The 20,216-nt window shown below is 33.3% G+C and overlaps 2 protein-coding genes across 4 annotated transcripts; one reads left to right on the top strand and one right to left on the bottom strand.

The window, feature by feature from the left end:
* The first annotated feature begins 217 nt into the window (after positions 1 to 217).
* On the top strand, positions 218 to 1,577 carry LOC115971133 (ethylene-responsive transcription factor 2). The gene has a single exon (XM_031090835.1). The coding sequence runs from the start codon at positions 361 to 363 to the stop codon at positions 1,237 to 1,239; it is 879 nt and encodes a 292-aa protein (XP_030946695.1). The 5' UTR covers positions 218 to 360; the 3' UTR covers positions 1,240 to 1,577.
* An 8,271-nt stretch (positions 1,578 to 9,848) lies between these two features.
* LOC115969753 (COP9 signalosome complex subunit 7-like) lies at positions 9,849 to 18,602 on the bottom strand. 3 transcript variants are annotated; one of them, XM_031089363.1, is made up of 10 exons: positions 18,573 to 18,602; positions 18,235 to 18,404; positions 16,288 to 16,363; positions 14,222 to 14,310; positions 13,090 to 13,179; positions 12,864 to 12,908; positions 12,713 to 12,783; positions 11,831 to 11,969; positions 11,191 to 11,285; positions 9,849 to 10,228 (listed from the first exon to the last, which is right to left on the bottom strand). In XM_031089363.1, the coding sequence occupies exons 2-10, from the start codon at positions 18,400 to 18,402 to the stop codon at positions 10,189 to 10,191; spliced, it is 813 nt and encodes a 270-aa protein (XP_030945223.1). In that variant the 5' UTR covers positions 18,403 to 18,404; positions 18,573 to 18,602; the 3' UTR covers positions 9,849 to 10,188. The 3 variants fall into 3 exon arrangements, with proteins under 3 accessions (XP_030945223.1, XP_030945222.1, XP_030945221.1); XM_031089362.1 differs by having other exon boundaries at positions 18,500 to 18,586; XM_031089361.1 differs by lacking the exon at positions 18,573 to 18,602 and having other exon boundaries at positions 18,235 to 18,537.
* Between the last annotated feature and the right edge of the window lie 1,614 nt (positions 18,603 to 20,216).

Below are 20,216 nucleotides of genomic sequence, written 5' to 3'. Positions count from 1 at the left end.
GAATGAATGAACCTTCAAAGAAACTCAGTACCCACATAGAAAATCACCACCACCAAATTATTATTACAATTTTTTAAATATATTACTTTTTTTTTTTTTTTTATTCCCACACTTTCATATAAAAACAAAAACTTATTTGGAAATTAAAAACCACTTTTTTTAAATTTATCCACCTAAGTTCATGAACCTCTTTTGCTATAAATACCCATCTCTTACTAATCCTTCAAAAATATTCATTTCTTCAACACAAACCTGAAATCTCCCAAACTCTCTCTCTATCTCTCTTAGTTTCTTTGAACACTCCAAAACCTTCAACTCTAGTAATTTCCGATTCAGAGTTCAAAAATATCGGATCCAAAAATGTATGGACAGAGCTCTACAGAGTCCGATTCGGCTCTTCTTGAGTCGATTCGCCGGCATCTACTAGGCGAGGTTGAAGTGGTTTCTACGGGAAACGGCCCGATTTTCGGTCGGAGCTCCAGTTTCGGTAGCTTGTATCCTTGTCTCACCGAAAACTGGGGCGAGTTGCCACTCAAAGAAGACGATTCGGAGGACATGGTGCTCTACGGTGTTCTCCGTGACGCCGTCAATGTTGGCTGGGTTCCATTCCCTTCTCTCGCTCCTGTACCCACTGAGTCTTTCAATTTCGGGTCCCAGGTAATAAAATCGGAACCCGATATGTTCGTTTCGGTGAAATCCGAGCCCGATATCTTACCGGAAACTAAGGCGGTTCCGGCGGTGGCGGCGCCGCATAAGGCGGAGCCTGCGGTGGTTCCGTCGAAGGGGAAGCATTATAGGGGTGTGAGGCAAAGACCTTGGGGGAAGTTCGCGGCTGAGATTCGTGACCCGGCTAAGAACGGCGCCCGGGTTTGGCTCGGAACTTTCGAAACAGCTGAAGACGCCGCCATGGCTTACGACCGAGCCGCTTACAGGATGCGCGGCTCACGCGCCTTGCTCAATTTCCCACTCCGGGTCAACTCGGGCGAGCCCGACCCGGTGAGGGTGACATCAAAGCGGTCATCGCCCGAACCCACTTCCTCGATTTCATCTGTCGATAGCGTGTCGCCGAAGCGGCGGAGGAAGGCTGATTACACGGTGGCTCAGAAGGCGGATCAGGCTCAAGCTCAAGCTCAAGCTCAAGCTGGATTGAGAATGGGAAGTGGAGTTGAGAACTTGCAAGTGGCACAACAAGTGGCACCATGTACACGTGGTGAACAAGTATTGGTTAGCTCATTCTGAACGGGGAAGAAGTACTCTACTTTACTTGAATTATTATTGAGGGACCTTGTAATTATTATATGAGCTTCTGTGATATTAGAAATTCCTTGGATGTCTTGCAATTGCAAATTGCAATTTCATTTTTGGGGGTGGTCCCATATTTTTGATAAATGTTAGGGGAAAAAGATGAAAATATTCGAAAGGAAATATAATAAGTAAGAATGAGATATAAGGGGTTGTTTGTGTTTTGTGAATACAAAGATTTTGTTGTTAGTGTTTTGGTGAGCTTTATCAGAAATGGAAAATATTTGTATTCATTGCAAGCAACATGTTGATAAGGTAGATATGTATTATTGGCTCTTTTGGGTGTCAGCAATTGCCTGCAAATTTTTTTTTTTTGGTAAAAGTTGATATCATCTTTATTGGTTATTTTTCCTCTTTTGCTTTTACTTGCCTTTTTTTTCACCCAACAATTTTGGCAACACAAAACAACAAGGCGATAATGCTCATTTTGTCCCTAAATATTTGGCAGATGTTTTATTTTCATACTTAAAATTTAAGTATCCTAAAATTTAGGACACACATTAAGTTGTCTATTTTTGAAAATATTTTCTCGTGAATTGAAAAAATTGTCAATACTTTTTCAATTTTTAAGAAAAAAATTTTCAAAAATGAAAATTATTGTATGTCCTTAAAGCACACATTAGTAAAATCCATTTAAAAATGCTCTATTTCCACTCTTGTTAAGTTTTACAGAGAAAATAAAATTATATTTTAAAGATGAAAAGAATATTTCTGCCAAAAAAAAAACAGAGAAGACTTGAGAATTGACCGCAGAATTGATTATTGAACAGTGTTGGGTAATCATTCATCTACAATATATAATTGTAGTCAATAGACACATGCACTATATCAATATGCATGATATGTTTGTTTCATACTAAACACGATTTATGTATGGGATGGGACCTATATGTTACCTGTGTTCAAATCATATCTATTTACTACCACTACATTTAGACATTATTGTAACAGTAACTTTCTAAACTTGGAAAAAGAGAAACAAGCTTTATGTAAAACGAGACTACTATCCTCCAGATTCATGCATGAGAAAACAGTAGAAGATAAAATGTTACCCCTTAACCAAATTCCATTTTGGCTTTATTAGAGGAGAGGGAAGGGAATAAACATTTGATGATATTAATTTAAAGGCAAAAGCTATGAAATTTCTAAATAACCTATTAGAGCTTACTTTCCAAGTGTCACTGTATTGATAAATAAATATTAAAAAAAAAAAAAGAGAGTGGAAAAACAAAGGGTCATGTTATTTCCACAAGTTTACATCTACACTTTGGTTTTGACATTGACATCTATGGCTGGATACCCAATTTCTTGAATCCTTCCGGGATCCTGTCTAGATAAGCATAATTCTAAGTATAAGGTATAAACTAGTGATGGATTTGGCTTGCCTCTAGTTACACATTACTAAAATGTGACATAGACACAACACGTTTTAAAATTATTACACGTAGTTTTGTATTCCATTCTATAGAAACAGAGTACAAAATTTTTGTCCACTTGTGACTACCTTCTCAAAACATATAATAAAAAATTTCCTAGTTACTTTAAAATTTCAATTAATTTTCTTTATCTCTCTCCTTTTTTTCAATTAAAAAACACATTAACATGCTTCATTTATCGGTTAAATCAATTTAAAGCTGTAGGAGAATAAAAAATTCTGATTTCTCAATGACATAAAATAACAATCTATTTTTCCTACATTCTTATATTTTTAAATCCTGATGTAACTTGCTATGAATGATACATAATAAAGTAGTATCAATAATAAGTGAAAAAAAAAAAAAAAATCTATTTTAGCTTTTTGAGGTGGGTTTTTCACTTTATGTTTCATTAACTATCACATATCTCTCTTGTTTTAATAAAATAACCAAATTACATATCTTTTTTTTTTTTTTAAGTCAAACATATAGCATATCGTAATTGATTAATATAAAATAAAAATTATAGGTAAGATAAATTTTTTTGAGTAAATATAAATTGTACATTCTAAATTTGATTAAAATTTATACAGTATATTTTAGTCTTCTAATTTTATTTTCGTTCAAATAGGTTCTCTAAAGTTTTAAATTTATTCAAGTATATAGTCAAATTTTGTAATCAACTTTAAAGAAATGATATTGTTTCATTCAAAATTTACCATTTAAAAAAAGTTGGGTAAAAGGTAATCAAAAAATTTGGTTGCCTAACCTTCTTCTTAAATTAATGATTCTTCAAAGATGTCCCCAAAAAAAAAAGCGGACAACGCAAGAAACGTCATATGACGTAAACCTCGAGAACACAAACACAATGCACGTAGACACTTAAAAGACAATCGTACGGTTCAAAATCCATGCCAAACCATATAACTTATCCAAACTTTTGACTTTAAAAACTTGACCCTTGACTTTCTCAAACTAACAAAACAGTACAAGTTTTCTGAGTTTGACATTGCACCAAATTTTTCAAAGGGAGTAAGAATGACTCTTCTACATTAATGGGCAGCCATTAATAATGGGGGAGATAGTATATAAATATATAGACTATTTATTATCGAAAAATGATATATAGACTATTAGTCTCTCACATGGTTATGTGCTTCCTAAGCAAACATTTTAATTTCAACGAGTATTACTAGTCAGACAGAGTGTTCACATTATGGGAATTTCTAATATTTTATCTGGTAAGTCCTCAAGGAAGAAAATAATCATCGGTAATCTTTCGCCGCAACGTGGTGAGAATTGTCGACGAGCCACGTTTAATTTAGTCGTTTACGCATGTTTCTATATTGAAATGAAATGGGAAGGCGAATAAATATCTCAATATAATAGTTTACAATATCCATTGCCAGTCGTCCATTTTGCTACGGAACTAGTATTAATTTTTTTTAAAAATGGACAGTTCCCACCATAGGGAAGGGACTCCAAACAATGGAACTGGACTGATAACTCATTTACATTAGGATATGAGTATATAAATTTTAATTATTCATGTTTGTCTCTCTTTATAATATATACTTGGCCAAAAAAAAAAAAATGGAGTATTAAAAAATATTTGATAATGATTGAATTGATTTCCTATTTAACTATCTTTTACACCCTACCTCCACCTATCTTGCAACCATATCATGCTGGTGTACGCTTGCAAAGACCAAATGAGCCGATTTTTACCTTGTTCAAGTTTTAGCTTATTAGTCCAACGTCATTTCCCTATTATATATATATTAGAGAGTTTTATAACTTATAACATTCGCTCTTGATGTTAACTATTTATCATCAGACCAAGACACCAATTAATTTTTGGTATAGGTGGGGATTGAACCCATAATCTCTTATTCAACTATAAAAAATTTTACCAATTAAGCTAATTGAAATCCACATTTTTCACCTATCAATACGTAAGAATAGACATATTACACCTTAGCCAAAAAAAAAAAGACGTGATAAACCCACTATTATTGAAAGAAGTCAAATTTGGAGAAAAGAGAAAAGAAAAAAAGGAAGACCAACTAATGGTAGAAGTTTGAGGGCGAAAAAAACATTAACATCTAATCTTCTAAAATTGCATATCTTTAATGTGATAGTCACTTCACAAGTTAAGAGTGTTTAAGTCAACCAGAGATTCATGAATAACTTGAGTTTAGCCTGAGAAAAAATTTGTTCATATTTGTTTATTTCTAAACAAACAAATCCTAAACCTTATTTTTAAGCATATTTGATAAATGAGTAGAGCTCAAGCAAAAATAATTATTCGTTCACAAACTTAAAAACATTGAAGCTCCATATTAAACAAGCAATCTTAAAGCTCGTGTAAAGCTTGATAAGAGCTTGTATATTATACCGAAAAAAAATCACTGCCATCCCCTTGCCGTATGCTGCCCCTGCCCCATGTCGTATCCATTTCCATTTCCTATGCTTACCCCACCCCACGTCATTTCCGCCTTACTCTTGTTTTTGTCTTTTTGGTTTTTACACTTCACATTTTAATTCAAATTTCATTTTACTACACCTGTCTTTCTCTTTCTACCTCGAGAACTTCACCAAGGCTTACTCAAGATGTTTGGTTCTTCTCACCTAGCAACTTATCTCTCTTCCCTAGGTTTTTTTATTTTTTTATTTTTTAAATAACTATAAAACTCAAACTATATTATTAGTTAGGTAACGTTTGAAACTAAATTGGTTTCTAATAATTCGAGTCTAAAAGACTCGATTTTGGGGAGCTGAGATGTACACGTAGGCCTGAAAATCGAGTCTAATAGACTCGGTTTCTGTACATGGAAATCGAGTCTAATGGACTCAGTTTTCGTTCATGGAAATTGAGTTCAAAGTACTCGGATTTCTTCGTTCAGCACACGGACATAAAATCACCAAGGAAGAGAACACTCACATGTTCACATGCTCTGTTTTACTCTTCACAAAACAAAGCATGTGAGTAGAGATTAAGAAAATAAGAAGAGTGGTGGCTAACAAAGCGGTTAAGCAAAATAAGAAGTAGAGATTAAAGACAACCAACGCTTCGATACGGACTTGCATTGAAACACAGATGTTAAAGGTAGTCGAAGTAAGATTTCTACCAATACCTCAGTCATGAAAATCGTTCATAGTTCTTCTGCGTTTTTGTGACAGAATGGACCTTTGTTTGCTAGGAAGAGAACATGGTAACTCTTTGATCCTCCTCCGTGTGCGTTTCCATGAGCATAGCATCAAATCCATGGCAATATCAATAGAGATGAGAGTAGAGCTTTAGTTTAGCTTTAGATTATAGAATACAATACTACTAGTTTGGATAGCATGCATGAAATCACCAAGGAAGAGAGGCCACAACACTTACATGCTCTGTTTTACTCTCCACAAAATAGAGCATACCGAATCACAAGCATGGCCCCCTCATCAGACCAAAACTCCACAACACCAACTATCACTCTCACCAATGGGGGACTCTCTTCACCAAACATGAATCCCATGCCCAGACAACTCTCTCCCCCTCACGAACACTCACTCCCCCGGATCACCTTGAACAACTCTTTGGGTAGACTCAACCATTCAAAGGCCAAAGAAGGAACGTCAAGTGCTGCAGTGGGATGAGACTAGTAAATCGAGTCCAGTAGACTCGAGTTCCATGAACGAAAACCGAGTACTTTGGGCTCGATTTCCATGAATGAAAACCAAGTCCATTAGACTCGATTTTCATGTATAGAAACCGAGTCCAATGAACTCGATTTCCAGGCCTATGTGGACATCTCAGCTCCCCAAAATCGAGTTCTCTAGACTCGAATTGTTAAAAACCAAATTAGTTTTAAATGTTGCCTAACTAATAATATAGTTTGGGTTTTATAGTTATTTAAAAAAAAAACCCTCTTCCCTTTGTTCAAACATAATTGAGTTCTCTTTCTATCTCTCTTTCTTCCTCACCTACAAGCCTTTCATCTCATTTCAAGGCTGTTACATAAGGTAAAATTTATGTGTTTGTTCTGTTAATGATTTATTTATGGGTTTTATTTTCTTGAAATTTCTCTTTTATGTTTAGAACTTCTTGGAAACCTAGAGGGTATTGGTGAAGGTCATTTTCTTTTGAAAATGGAACAAGCTACTGAGAAGATTATTTTTATTTTTATTTTTTTAAAATAAACTAACTGCTAAGCATATACACTTTAATTACTCTCTCACTAAGCTTATAACATATTACTTAACCCAAAGTACCACCTTGTAAATGGTTGTATAGTGGTAGTATTGTTATGTTTTCTTTTCAGTGAAGTTTCATTTTTTGATAGGAAAAAAAGGTCACAGATGGAAGAAGAATTATTTTATAATTAGTGTATTATCCTTTTTATTTTATCTGGTAAGTCCTTAAGGAAGAAAATAATTATCGGTAATCTTTCGCCACAACGTGGTGAGAATTGTCGACGAGGCACGTTTAATTTAGTCGTCTACGCATGTTTCTATATTGAAATGAAATGGGAAAGCGAATAAATATCTCAATATAATAGTTTACAATATCCATTGCCAGTGGTCCATTTTGCTACGGAACTAGTATTAAATTTAAAAAAAAATGTACAGTTCCCACCATTGGGAAGGGACTCGAAACAATAGAACTGGACTGAAAACTCATTTACATTAGGATATGAGTATATTAATTTTAATTATTCATGTTTGTCTCTCTTTATAATATATACTTGGCCAAAAAAAAAAAAATGGAGTATTAAAAATATTTGATAATGATTGAATTGATTTCCTATTTAACTATCTTTTACACCCGTTTCTCAAAAAAAAAAAAAAAAAAAAAAAACTATCTTTTACACCCTACCTCCACCAATCTTGGGACCATATCATGCTGGTGTACGCTTGCAAAGACCAAATGAGCCGATTTTTACCTTGTTCAAGTTTTAGCTTATTACATTCTCCAAAAAAAAAAAAAAGTTTTAGCTTATTAGTCCAACGTCATTTCCCTATTATTATTATTATTATTATTATTATTATTATTATTATATTTTTAGAGAGTTTTATAACTTATAGCATTCACTCTTGATGATAACTCTTTATCATCAGATCAAGACACCAATTAATTTTTGGTATAGGTGATGATTAAATCCCAAATCCCTTATTCAACTATCAGAAATTTTACCAATTGAACTAACTGAAACCTATATTTTCCTACTATCAATACGTAAGAATAGACATATTAAACCCACCTCAGCAGGGAAAAAAGAAGAAGAAGGAAAAGACGTGATAAACCTGCTATTATTGAAAGAAGTCAAATTTGGAGAGAAAAGAAAAGAAAAAAAGGAAGACCTACTAATGGTAGAAGTTTGAGGGCGAAAAAAAATCATTAATATCTAATCTTCTAAAATTGCATATCTTTTATGTGATAGTCACTTCATAAGTTAGAAGTGTTCAAGTCAACCAAAGACTATAACTGTAAATGAATCAAGTCATTTATGAACAGCTTGAACTTAGCTTAAGAAAAAATTTGTTCATATTTATTTATTTCTAAACAAACAAAACCTAAATCTCATTTTTAAGCATATTTGATAAACGTGTAGAGCTCAAGCAAAAAAAATTATTCCTGAATAAACTTATGAACATTGAAGCTCCATATCAATCTTAAAGCTCGTGTAAAGATTGATAAGAGCTTTGTATATTATACCCAAAAAAATCACTGCAATCCCCTTGCCGTGTGCTGCCCCTGCCGCATGTCGTATCCATTTCCATTCCCTATGCTTACCCCACCCCACGTCATTTCCGCCTTACTCTTGTTTTTGTCTTTTTAGTTTTTACACTTCCCATTTTAATTCAAATTTCGTTTTACTACCTGTCTGTCTCTTTCTACCTCGAGAACTTCACCAAGGCTTACTCAAGATGTTTTGGTTCTTCTCACCCAGCAACTTATCTCTCTTAATTCCCTTGTTCAAACATAATTGAGTTCTCTTTCTATCTCTCTTTCTTCCCCACCTACAAGCCTTTCATCTCATTTCAAGGCTGTTACATAAGGTAAAATTTATGTGTGTGTTCTGTTAATGATTTATTTATGGGTTTTAATTTCTTGAAATTTCTCTTTTATGTTTAGAACCTCTTGGAAACATAAAGGGTAGTGGTGAAGGTCATTTTCTTTTGAAAATGGAACAAGCTACTGAGAAGATTTTTTTTTTTTTTTAAAAAAAAAAAAAACAAACTAACTGCTAAACACATACACTTTAATTACTCTTTCACTAAGCTTATAACACATTACTTAACTCAAAGTACAACCTTGTAAATGGTTTTATAGTGGTAGTATTGTTATGTTTTCTTTTCAATGAAGTTTCATTTTTTGATGGGAAAAAAATGTCACAGATGGAAGGAAGAATTATTTTATAATTAGTGCATCATCCTTTTTATTTTTCATTAAGTTGATTTTTTTTAAAAGTTTTTTTTTTTTTTTTTTTTCAATAAGTTGAACCTTAAAACTTTGATAAGGAACATAGTTTTGGATCTTGAGCTCAAAAGCTTATATTGAGCTTCATGTTTTTGAGCTCAAGTGTGAGCTTGAGCTAAACTTGACTAATGAATTAAGCCGATCAAAACTGAGCTAAAACTTTTAGCCTTTCTAACAAGTTCAAGCTTGAACACTAATTTTAGACTTCATTCAAGCTCGAACCAAGCTTAAACATGCACTACTCGGTAAAACTCGAGCTTTACCAAGTATGAACTTTACCGAGTAGTGCATGTTTGAACTTGGCTCGTTTACAACCCTGTCGAAGACCCGCCACACCCAAACACATCCGACCAACCTGCCACCTAAACTGACTACTCCGACAGTTGGCGACGAGTCCCCACCCTCAAAATCTAGCAACAACTAGTCGGTTAGCAGGTTTGCTCCTCCAAAATTGATTTGAAAGATGACACTTTTGCTTAAGTTGTTTTTATTTTCTTTTATTTTAGAGAAACAAATACACACACAAGGGAGAAAAAAAAAATGAGATTCTAATACAAATGCATTCCACAACTCTACTCAAAAGTCATAGTAACTTTTAAGGAATGAAGAGGCAAATTATCTACACATAACATGACATTTTACATGTACATACTATACATACAAAAAAAGAAAAATAAAAAGTATTTCATGTAAATACCAGAAAAAATTAAAGAAAGAAATTAAGATGGCCATTCTCATACATGGATTCATCTTTCCTTCTAATCCGTTCCTTGATGTGTTCATAGCCTAATTTAAGGGTACATGAGCAACCACTAATCTATATTACTGAGCAGGCCATATTGCATTACATCTAGTAAAGTTTTTGGTTTCACCAGAAAGCTCGATTTGTTCTCCATAAATTTAAATGAAATACAATGACAAGATGGAACTCATGCTCCCTTTATAATATTGCAAAACACCATGAACAAAGATAATCTGGCGAGGCTCTGGAACACGCCAAAGGATCTATGGTTTTAGCCCATAGAAATGTCTCGGTGGTCTTCTCCTGCAATTTTGAATTTAATGAGATTGAATGGTTGATATGTGGAATGTAACACATATTAGCCTGGATCATAGAGTAAAACTGTCCATAATCTCCTCTGTTTGTTGCCTATCTCAAGTGGGGCATTAGTTCGAAGGTAATTGGGTTATAAAGACCAAACATGAATAGAGATCAAACTATAGGAAAACGATTCTCTCTAAACTAATTTGGAGAAAAACTCTTCAAACTCCGCCTCTATCTTTTTATTGGATGAATTTTGAAAATTTAACCGTTAAATTACATATTCTTATTATATCCTCCATGTTTGCAGAATTTCAAGAAGATTAAAGATCAATACTTATGTCATCAATCAAATGTTTAAATTTCAAGTTTTTGTGGTCTAAAATTATGCATAAAAAATAAGTTTATTGATTGAATGGTAAATAACATCCGATTTGAATGAAATTTTACATGCATGTTAAGAACATAAAATCCAACGGTTCAATTTTCAAAATTCAAATTCAATAAAAAGATATAGAAGGAGTTTAAAGGGTTTCTCTTTGTCCATTTATATATTCAATCAGTTACTAAAGAGACCTTGTAAATAATGAAACCATATGTTAGGTCATCTCATTCCAGCTCACATTTGGTATCAGTATGAAGTAAAACCAGCCTAACAGATCGAGTACTATTTCCAAAATGGGGGTTTTTTAAATTTTATCTACAAATGATTCAAATCGGTCAACAACTTGGATCAAATTGGGTCAAACTATGGCTCATACTGGATTAGAAGTATTAGCACAGCATGTCATCCTAAAGGAGATTAAATTCTCATGATCTGAACGCATGATGACCCATTACAAATACCACACGGGTAGTCTTGGCATAGAGACGTTGACTAATTAGATATAATGAAGGTTTCAAACAATGCAAGGGAAAATTCAGTAACATAAGGCTTGGGGTGTGAAAAATTTCAATTGTAATACCTTTTGGGTTGGATTCGATCGTGCTCATAAAATTCCATTTCTTCATCACTTTCTGAGCACATCATCTTGCCAAGTGGTCGGTTCCCATTGTAACCCTGCTTACAGTAAATTCTTCCATGTAATTAGGAAGGACTGTCCAAAAACTAATCTCTTTCACACACACACACACACACAAAAACAAAACGAAAAATTAAAATTAAAAATTTTAAATGTTAAGCTTTTGAAATGGATTTGTAAAACAAACTTAGGAAGGATGAACACTAGGATTAAGAAACATCATTTTCTTCCTAACACTTCTGTTGATATATGAATATTGCTTGGACCCCTGAGATGTAGATTTGTTTAACATAGAATTCTTCGTTACTTGTTCAGACATAAAATGGGGGGGGGGAAGGGGGGTGGGGAAGGTGAGAGGAGCCAAAAAAGATCATAAAGAAAATATTGGAGCAAAAGATTAGGATTAGAGAGAGCAAGCATTGTGAGCCTATCATAATGGGCAAAGTTTGGGAATATCATTACTAATTCTGCAAGTTAAATGTGCATTTCCACATCTTGTTACCAATTAATCTCAGTTACGTATAAAAATTATTTAGTTATATACACCAAATTCATAAAAGCAAGAAAGGTGTAATCAACAGACCTTGTGACTGAGAGATTTCTTGACTTCTTCCACCCTTTCCTTAACTTCCTCCTGGTGTTTCGTATCTGACACAGACTTTGTTTCAGCCCATTTAATCTTCTCTTGAATTGTGAGAAGTACATTGTCTGAATTTTCTAACCTAATATCATGAATAGCAACTTTAAAATGTCCTCCAAAGAATTTTTAGAGCAACCAATGACACAGAAAATACGAGGAACATTACTTGCAGAATAAGAAAAGAAATGTTTAAGTTATGAAGTATCATTCCAATTCTAAAGGATGTAACTGGAGGGACGAAGTTATACAGTCATATGTCTACTAAATGCATCCAATGAACATGAGTTGCGCCCTTTATAAAAAATTAAAAAAAAAAGTTTTGACATCATTGTAAAACTAACAAAACATTGTTAAGTTCAGCAGACTTGGATCATATCTGACAAACCACAGCAATAAACATGGTTTTAAGTAGCCAATCCAAGTGGAGAGGTAGGCATTGGTGAGGTTTGATCTAAAACTAAATTACACAAATCAAAGAAGGTGACTTCTGGTAGCCCATAAATCTAAGATATTCAATCCACATTGGGCTGGGGATTTAGACACAAAATATACAGGATACCATTGTTACAATTATATCTGAGGTGGCATGGGCACCCAAACAGATTGTGAAGGGGAGACTGATTTTAACTGAACAGACTGTCTGACATTGATATCAAAATAACACGATGTATTATGTAAAGTCAAGGTGTCATCATAGAAAATTACTTAAACTGGAGGGTCAGTATGAGGTACATAGAAATTAACTCTGTTAAATGGCCTTTAACATGGATCTGCAGCTAGTGTTTTGGACATAAGGTATGCTATGATATTTGAACCAAGACTCACCAGTTTCCTAAGGTCTGTATCATATTATCAAGCTGTCCAGGTCTCAAATCCCTCCCTGCTGCAAATTGTACCTACACAAAAGCATAATCTCAAGATTAAGCATTGAGTTTTGTAACATGTACCCATAAAACCAAAAAAAAAAAAATCAAACCTCAAAACGTCTTTGCTTCTGATCCAACTTCCCTTTGACTATGCCCTACACAGATATATAAGATCATTATCAGAAATCTTTTTCCAGATATTAAAATGTGAATGTCTCAGATTTTAAATCTTATGTTACTGGTTAAAATATAATCAAAGATATTGCATTACTTTCACCCTACATTGACAAGGCAAATTTTTGGTACAAGTATAATTTATAGGAATAAGGGACCTACGGCATAGATGCACTCATTGATAAGAAAGTCTTCAAGTTCTCGTACGTTAGAAATATCAAGTTCCTCAAGAAGTAGATCATAGGCAAGAACCTGTGAGAGAGTTCAATCATTAATTAAAACCATAGGAGTCCAAAGAAATAAACAATTAAAAACATATCTAATTATATTTCTCCACAAATACAAGAGACAATCAATGCAAGCAATCTGTACATCAAGGCTTCTGAGTTCAACTCAGATTACCTGACCACCATAAACTGACTGCGGAAAACCATTGCAATATCATAGCTTCACTTTTGAAAAATATTAATATGTAAAATTGGAAAAGTAGTTCTTTACATATATGATTGAAAACCATTAAAGTAGTTCTTTACATATATGATTGAAAATCATTCTCTTTTATTCTTTATCGTTGCTGATGAATTAAAGAAAATAACAGAACATTCAGGACCCTAAGATAATAACAGAACATTCCAAACCGAATTAGTTTCCAAAATTCAAATTTTTATCATCTTTGCTACCTAGGCAAGCAGCATGGAAAAATCTTTTAATGATGTTGAGATGTGAGACTCTAAGGGGAAATATGAAATACAATCACAACTCCCAAGGCCTATGTATAATATGCCTGACCAAAACAGTTGATCTTTGGGCATAATAGATGTGTAAATTGATTTAAGTTAGCTAAGTTGCATTATGGCTTCTCGCCTTTGTAGCCATACTTAAAGGGATAACCATAATACATCTCAACCCCACGGCTTAGCTGAGTAAATCTTTGACTTGAGTTCAGCAAACCTGCAGAAGCATATTAGCTCATGTCTGAATCCTACCACAGCCCTTCTGGTGGCCAGCCCCAGGAACTTGGCATAGTAATTTTCTGGTATGTTAATTACATGGGACTAAATTGCCTTGGAATTAATTAAGTGTTTAAAGAGACCCAAGTACCACATCAAGGAAAGGGAAAACAGAAGATTTCAACTCTCAGGAAGATATTTGCATCTGCAATCAAATTCTATAACCATTTACACAATTAACTTAGAAGTTCAAGGCAGATAAAAAATTGATTGCAATAAAAAGAAATGACTAAGATATATATATATATATATATATGGGAATCAAAAATTGTAAATTTGTATACCTTGTTTGTCTCAGCAAGAGTAAGTACACTAAGCTGTTTTAACTTGAGGATTTGATCAGGTACTAGCAATGGAAGAAGGCCAGCATTACCTTGTACACATTCAAATCATTAGAACCCCTCAATTCATGTTAGTGTATGAGGTACATTAAAAGGCCAAGACATAAAAGAAAATAAGGAATTGTGCCACTGGCAATGACAACCTATAAACAACTGAAAATGGACTGGTCCAAGACCTTACTGTTCATGATAGAGCCCTCATAAAATACGTACATATATATATATATATATATATATATATAAATATTTTGATATAATCTTCTGAAGTGACAGCAGCAATAATGGATTTGAGTGCCTTCTTTTAACAGCCATTTTATGAGAATAGTGGTGAAGTGATTTAATTCACTGTTTCCTATCAATTTAAGCTTTTGGGATATGTAGTGGTTTATCATGTTCTCAAAGTATGTGGTCCTATGTCGGAAGTTAAAATTTCACATGTGGGGCCTCACTTATTGGGGTCAAGTTTGGGCCTAAACATGAGGGGAAGTGTTGGAATAATACTAAAGTGATTATAGTCATGCTTTCCTATTGTTTTAAGGTTTTGGGACAAGAGTAGTTTATCAATTATATTACAGTTACAGACTGCAATATCTTACATAGGACTAATGCCATTGCCCACTGACCATCAATTGGTGGATATAATAATTATTCTGCAAGAGAAACAGAATTATATCTAAAGCTATTATAGATTCTTGGAGCAATTTATATTTTGTATCAAGGTGATGTATCAAATCTCTCTCACAAGGGAGGGGGTCCCACCCTTGTGAGAGAGAATTGATATATCACCGTGATACCTAATACTACCTCGTCATGGAGTGTCATTGTTTAGAATGCATTTGACCAAGAACTTCAAGCATTGATAATTTCCTTAAAAGGATTATGAAGAAATTATTACAATTCTCTATTACCATATTTTTTGGGTGTATTTTTCCGTTATTCCACTCTCTCTAGAGAGAGAGAGATGAAAAACCACATCAAGGGCTAAATACAATAGAATTCACAGAAATTTCATGCCCCCTGCAAGTCGCTATTGTGGCTGTTTATTTTTTAGGGGTTTTCTTAGTCATATTCTAAACATAACTCATGAAAAAAGTATTAAATTGGATCATATATATAAGTTTTCATGTATTCCTAATAGTTTCTGATTTTCTTTTGTTTTTCACATTTATCCTAGCATATGAACATATATAAGTGATCATAGTTGGCTTTGGTTGAAATAACAATAGACCTATACTTTAATCTCTGTGGCAACTGTTACCATTATCACTTGTAGGATTGACAAGAAAAATGTAAAAAAAATTAATTGTGTTATGAAAAGAAGGTTTTTGGTTTTTTGTTAAAAAAAAAAGATATATAGCTTCTCTCCTAAAAAAAAAGTAATTTGAAAATTATGATAATGAAAATATAAATAAAATTTAACAGCAAAGATATGAAAGGCCCCAAAATTACATATGAAATAAGATGATGCTTAACTTTAGTTGAATGCAAGACATTCCAGACAAAAAAAAAAAAAAATCATTAAACACAGGTTTGGTACTTTTGTTGATGTATGCTCTTTATAATAGGGATTATCACAGGAAAATTGTATATTGTGAACATAAAAGGGGAAGCAGGAAGCCCAATGAAAGATGTACTGGATTTAAACAGAGATGATTATCTGTTTAAATCTCAAAAAAAAAAAAAAAAAAAAAGGCTGACTTTTTAAATTTAGTCACTGTAAAATATTACCACTATTCTTCCACTGAGATTGTCCCGTTGTAATTACATTAATTCCAAAAAAAAAAAAAAAAAGAAGAAGAAGAAGATAATCGCTGATAATCTAGACATTATAGACAACACTATTAATGGTTAAGATATCCATGGTGAAGTATGAAACAAAAAGTGGTCATAGATATAAGAAATATGAGTCACTGATTAAAAAATAGAGCCATACCTGCTCCCCTTCAAAAGGAAATTAAAAAAGAGAACAACATCAACAAAAGAAAGAGTTTGTAAGGAAAGTTTCTTACTCTTGTAGTCTCTCCATCTACCATGAGCAAATAGCCGAAGCACATCAATGTATCCAGAATATTCAGTTCCATGAAGCTGTAATAAAGTTGTATTATTAGTACAAATATAATGTAATTACTTATGGCAGCTAGACAACTCAAAGGTAAGTAATTGATCGGAAGAATTAAGGAGGTGTTGATAGAACTAGAATCGGCAAGAGGGGAAAAGGGAGAAGGGATGCACGCTCACTTTTCTTCATTTTGCAGTTTCAATAAAATTCAATTCAGTATGCACAAGCTGATGGCTATGGCTGAAATATTATAGGGGAAAGACATGGCAATATGATGCGACACGCATATTAAGTACGTAAGCACAGGAACAATCAACGTCTGTTTTGACATTCTTATATAGTTGACAATTTAGCTATTTAGGATCTGGTCATTTCAACAATAAAGATTTATAGGAAAAAGTTTCAAGATTTCAAATTGTGAAAAGACATTTAAATTTTTTCAAAAGAAAATCAATCACATTATATTGCCCCCAATAATCATGTCAACTGAGATAAAACAGAGAATGATTTTATCCATAAGAATCCTTTCAAAAACTAGAATAAGCTTCAGAGGGAAAGGAAAAAAGTTTCAAATAGTAAAAAGAGCTTTATATTTCTTTGAACCAAAATCAAGTCATACACCAAAAATCATGACGATTGAGATGAATGGAACATTCAAATTTATTCATAAGAAGTCCTTCAAAAACCATTTTTCTAATCGAAGTAAATGGAGTCTTGGCAAAGAAAAGAAAATTTTCCAAACACAATGATGCTTTGTTTTGGGTTTTTTTTTGTGGGTAATAATGCCCCTGGTTTACAACTAATCAAGGACACAAATAGGTTATGATCAATACATGAAACGAACCCGAAATAAAAAGAAAGAAAAAAACTATTTGTGCAAACATTAAGTTGAATATCATGTAACTCCTTTTTATTGGCTAAGCAATTCGTCAAACTCAGACATTAAGATATGAGCCTAATAAGAATCATCTCATCTATAAACTGCTCAAAGTTACATGTGATCTAATGATAGGATTGAAAAAAATATGAGCCTAATAAAAATCTATAGAGTGGTGTAAGTTTTATCAAACTCACACCTAGTCTAACTTGAAGCTAATTCTTGAGAATATCCTACATCTTATTTGCCAATTTATAAGTAAAAGAAAATGAAAAAAATAAAAAGAGAAACAAATCTGAATGATGCACATAAACCATTAAGGCAAAATTTAGGTATAATTCTTTAGGTGTTGTAATATTGTAGCTTAGGTTTTCAAATTAAATTCAACCATATAATTGTATTGACACAAAAAGTGACATTTTGCCCCAAGGACAATTAACTATTCTTAAGTTTTGTCCATCTATCAAAAGGTGTTATAGTAAATATTCCAATATCTTTTATTTTGGTATTGACATTTGATATATATATATATATATATATTTGACGATATATGATAGTTAGAATATTCGCATCAGCTAAGAACCTATTTTTTCTATTTTACCTAACTTCTTTCCAAAAACACATTCGTGTATCTATTTTATACGACATTTCATTAAAATATTATTTATTTATCATATTTTTTTTTGGGTTAGTTGGGCAAATTGTGGAGCTCATGCTCTAGCATGGAGGAATGGAGAGGAGGTCCCAAGATGTTGAAAACACAGGCTCTTGACCCTAATCCTAATCGTATAGTAGAATAAGCAATACTTTAGAAATCAAGACTGAAAACCCAATAAAAAAAAAAAGCGAAATCTAATTGACACGCAGAAAAAATTAGAAGGCGGTATACATTGAATCTGAAGAACTTTTTGTATTGGGTGTCATAAATATTAGTCAAACTCACATGATTTCAACCAACAATAAGTACCTTAAAAAAGAAAAAAGCAATAGAAAATAATATAATAGGAAAAGAAGAGTGACCTGAAGGAGATTGGGGAGGGCGAGAATCTCAGAGAAAGCGAAGAGAGAAGAGTGGGAGGTGGCTTCGACGATGAGGTTGGCGAGAGAGGAGGGTGTGTGATCAGTACCACTGGAGACTTGCTTCACAAAGTGGTCGATGAGGTGGGCTTGATTTTCCTCTATCTCCATTGCTTAAACACAAAACACAAAAAACAAAAACAAGTAACAAAGATATTGTATGTTTGATGAACCAAAAATAGAAAAGGAGAGAGCTTTTTGGTTTTACCAAGGAAATAGGGTTGTGAGGGAGGGAGAGAGAGCTGAGCGTGGTCGTATATATATATGTTTGTGTTACTTACGATATGAGTTTTGGTATTGCTAACGTGCACGGCGTGGGTCTTGTTCTGTTGTTACTTGCTACTGTATAATGTCTTTTATATTTAGTTAATAAAAACTCAATTACAAATTAAACCAAATCTAGAGTTTTCTTTTTCTTTTTTTTCTTTTCTTTTTGGATAGAAACCAAATCTAGAGTTGTTTTGATATAACTTAACCAAAACGCTAGTTATATCTGCCCTTATACCTAAAATGTCTATTAAAGTTGTAACTAAAGTTTCTCGTAATTATTTATAAAAATGTCATTTTGAGTTGAGATGACTTTAACTACTTTAGTAATGGAAATAAATGGAATGACTTAAATCAAAGTGACATATAATGTTAAGAGTAAAAATGTAAACTTTTAAAATTTAAAGGAAAAATCAAAATAATCCTAAACTTAAATGATACAATTTGCAATTTAGTTAAAATTAAAACTAGTGCTTGCTGCCTTTTTTTTGAACTTGAAAGAGTTTGTACGCACACAAGATTTTACTTTATTGTTTCTATAGGGGGGAAAAAGATGCGTTCGGCCCATTTTAGAAGTGGGCTGCGTTTGGCCAGTCTTGGAGGTAGGCTGAGAACATTGGACCGTTCACGTTAGAGGGGTGAATTCGACTAGAAGTTTGACATGCTGTGGAAGGCCCAATGCCTAGAACCCTTAATTCCTAACCAAGTGCCCATGCACTACTGAGGACCCTAATTGGTATCTGGCACAAGTTACGAAGTAGTCTAACATAATAAAACTAATAGGACACATTGTAGATTCCGAATTTAATAGAGGAATAGTGCCATAAACTCAAGGAGTCACTTGGACCTTCGATTTGGTAGGACCCACGCATGTGTAAAAGATTTTGTCATGATGAAGGACCCATTAATGAAAGAGTATAAAAGGGAGAGGAGGGAGAGGGACTGGGGTTGGATGGTGTTGGGAGTGAAAACATAAGAGAGGTGAGAGGAATACTATTGGGAACCAAAGGGGGAGCTCGGCTCAAAGCTCTTATCCTTGACCAAAGCTCACAAATAGATTTGGCGAATCACCTTGGGGGCCCAAACAAGCATAACCAACAACAACTCTAGGGACCTCCCATTGTGGGCTAAAAGCATCCCCTAAGTAAAACAAATAAATTGAGGACCCAAATCCAATAAGAGAGAGCAATTGAGATTTGGGCGTCACAGTTTCTCTTTCACCATGATTACTTTTTACCATTAAGTAAAGACACCCGTAATTTTTTTTTTACAATTTTTTTATGTAGAGATGAAATTATCAATTAATTGGAACCCAATAAAGAAGTAAAATATTTAGATCTTCCATTTGATGAAGGCTATAATATCTTGTAAGACCTTCATAAAGTTTTTTTTTTTTTTTTTTACACTGTTGAGAGAAACTATAAAAGTTACTTATTTGTATTTTCTGTTGAGACTTGAGAGAAACTCTAAAGCTAGACTTAAAAATTTCTTTGCCAAAAGAATGTTAATTAAATGTGTATTTTTGTGAAAACATTGCTAGACTTAAATTTTCTCTACCATTAGAGATATTTTAAGAATAAATTTTATTTAAAAATAATTTTTCAGCTCTATCTATGTTGTAAATCACTTCCCCGTCTAGATAGATGAAGGTGAGGAAA

The sequence above is a fragment of the Quercus lobata genome, chromosome 12, assembly GCF_001633185.2.
Source record: "Quercus lobata isolate SW786 chromosome 12, ValleyOak3.0 Primary Assembly, whole genome shotgun sequence".
Classification (NCBI taxonomy): domain Eukaryota; kingdom Viridiplantae; phylum Streptophyta; class Magnoliopsida; order Fagales; family Fagaceae; genus Quercus; species Quercus lobata.
Note: the sequence above shows the minus strand (reverse complement) of the source record. Positions and strands in the feature narration are given on the sequence as shown.

Excerpts from the sequence above, each read along its gene's own strand:
- LOC115971133 (XM_031090835.1), top strand. The coding sequence starts at position 361 with ATGTATGGACAGAGCTCTACAGAGTCCGATTCGGCTCTTCTTGAGTCG.
- LOC115969753 (XM_031089363.1), bottom strand. The coding sequence starts at position 18,402 with ATGGAGATAGAGGAAAATCAAGCCCACCTCATCGACCACTTTGTGAAG. Across the intron at positions 12,909-13,089 it reads TCAATGAGTGCATCTATGCC|GGCATAGTCAAAGGGAAGTT; the intron begins GTAGGTCCCTTA and ends ATATCTGTGTAG. Across the intron at positions 11,970-12,712 it reads ATACAGACCTTAGGAAACTG|GTTAGAAAATTCAGACAATG; the intron begins GTGAGTCTTGGT and ends TCATGATATTAG.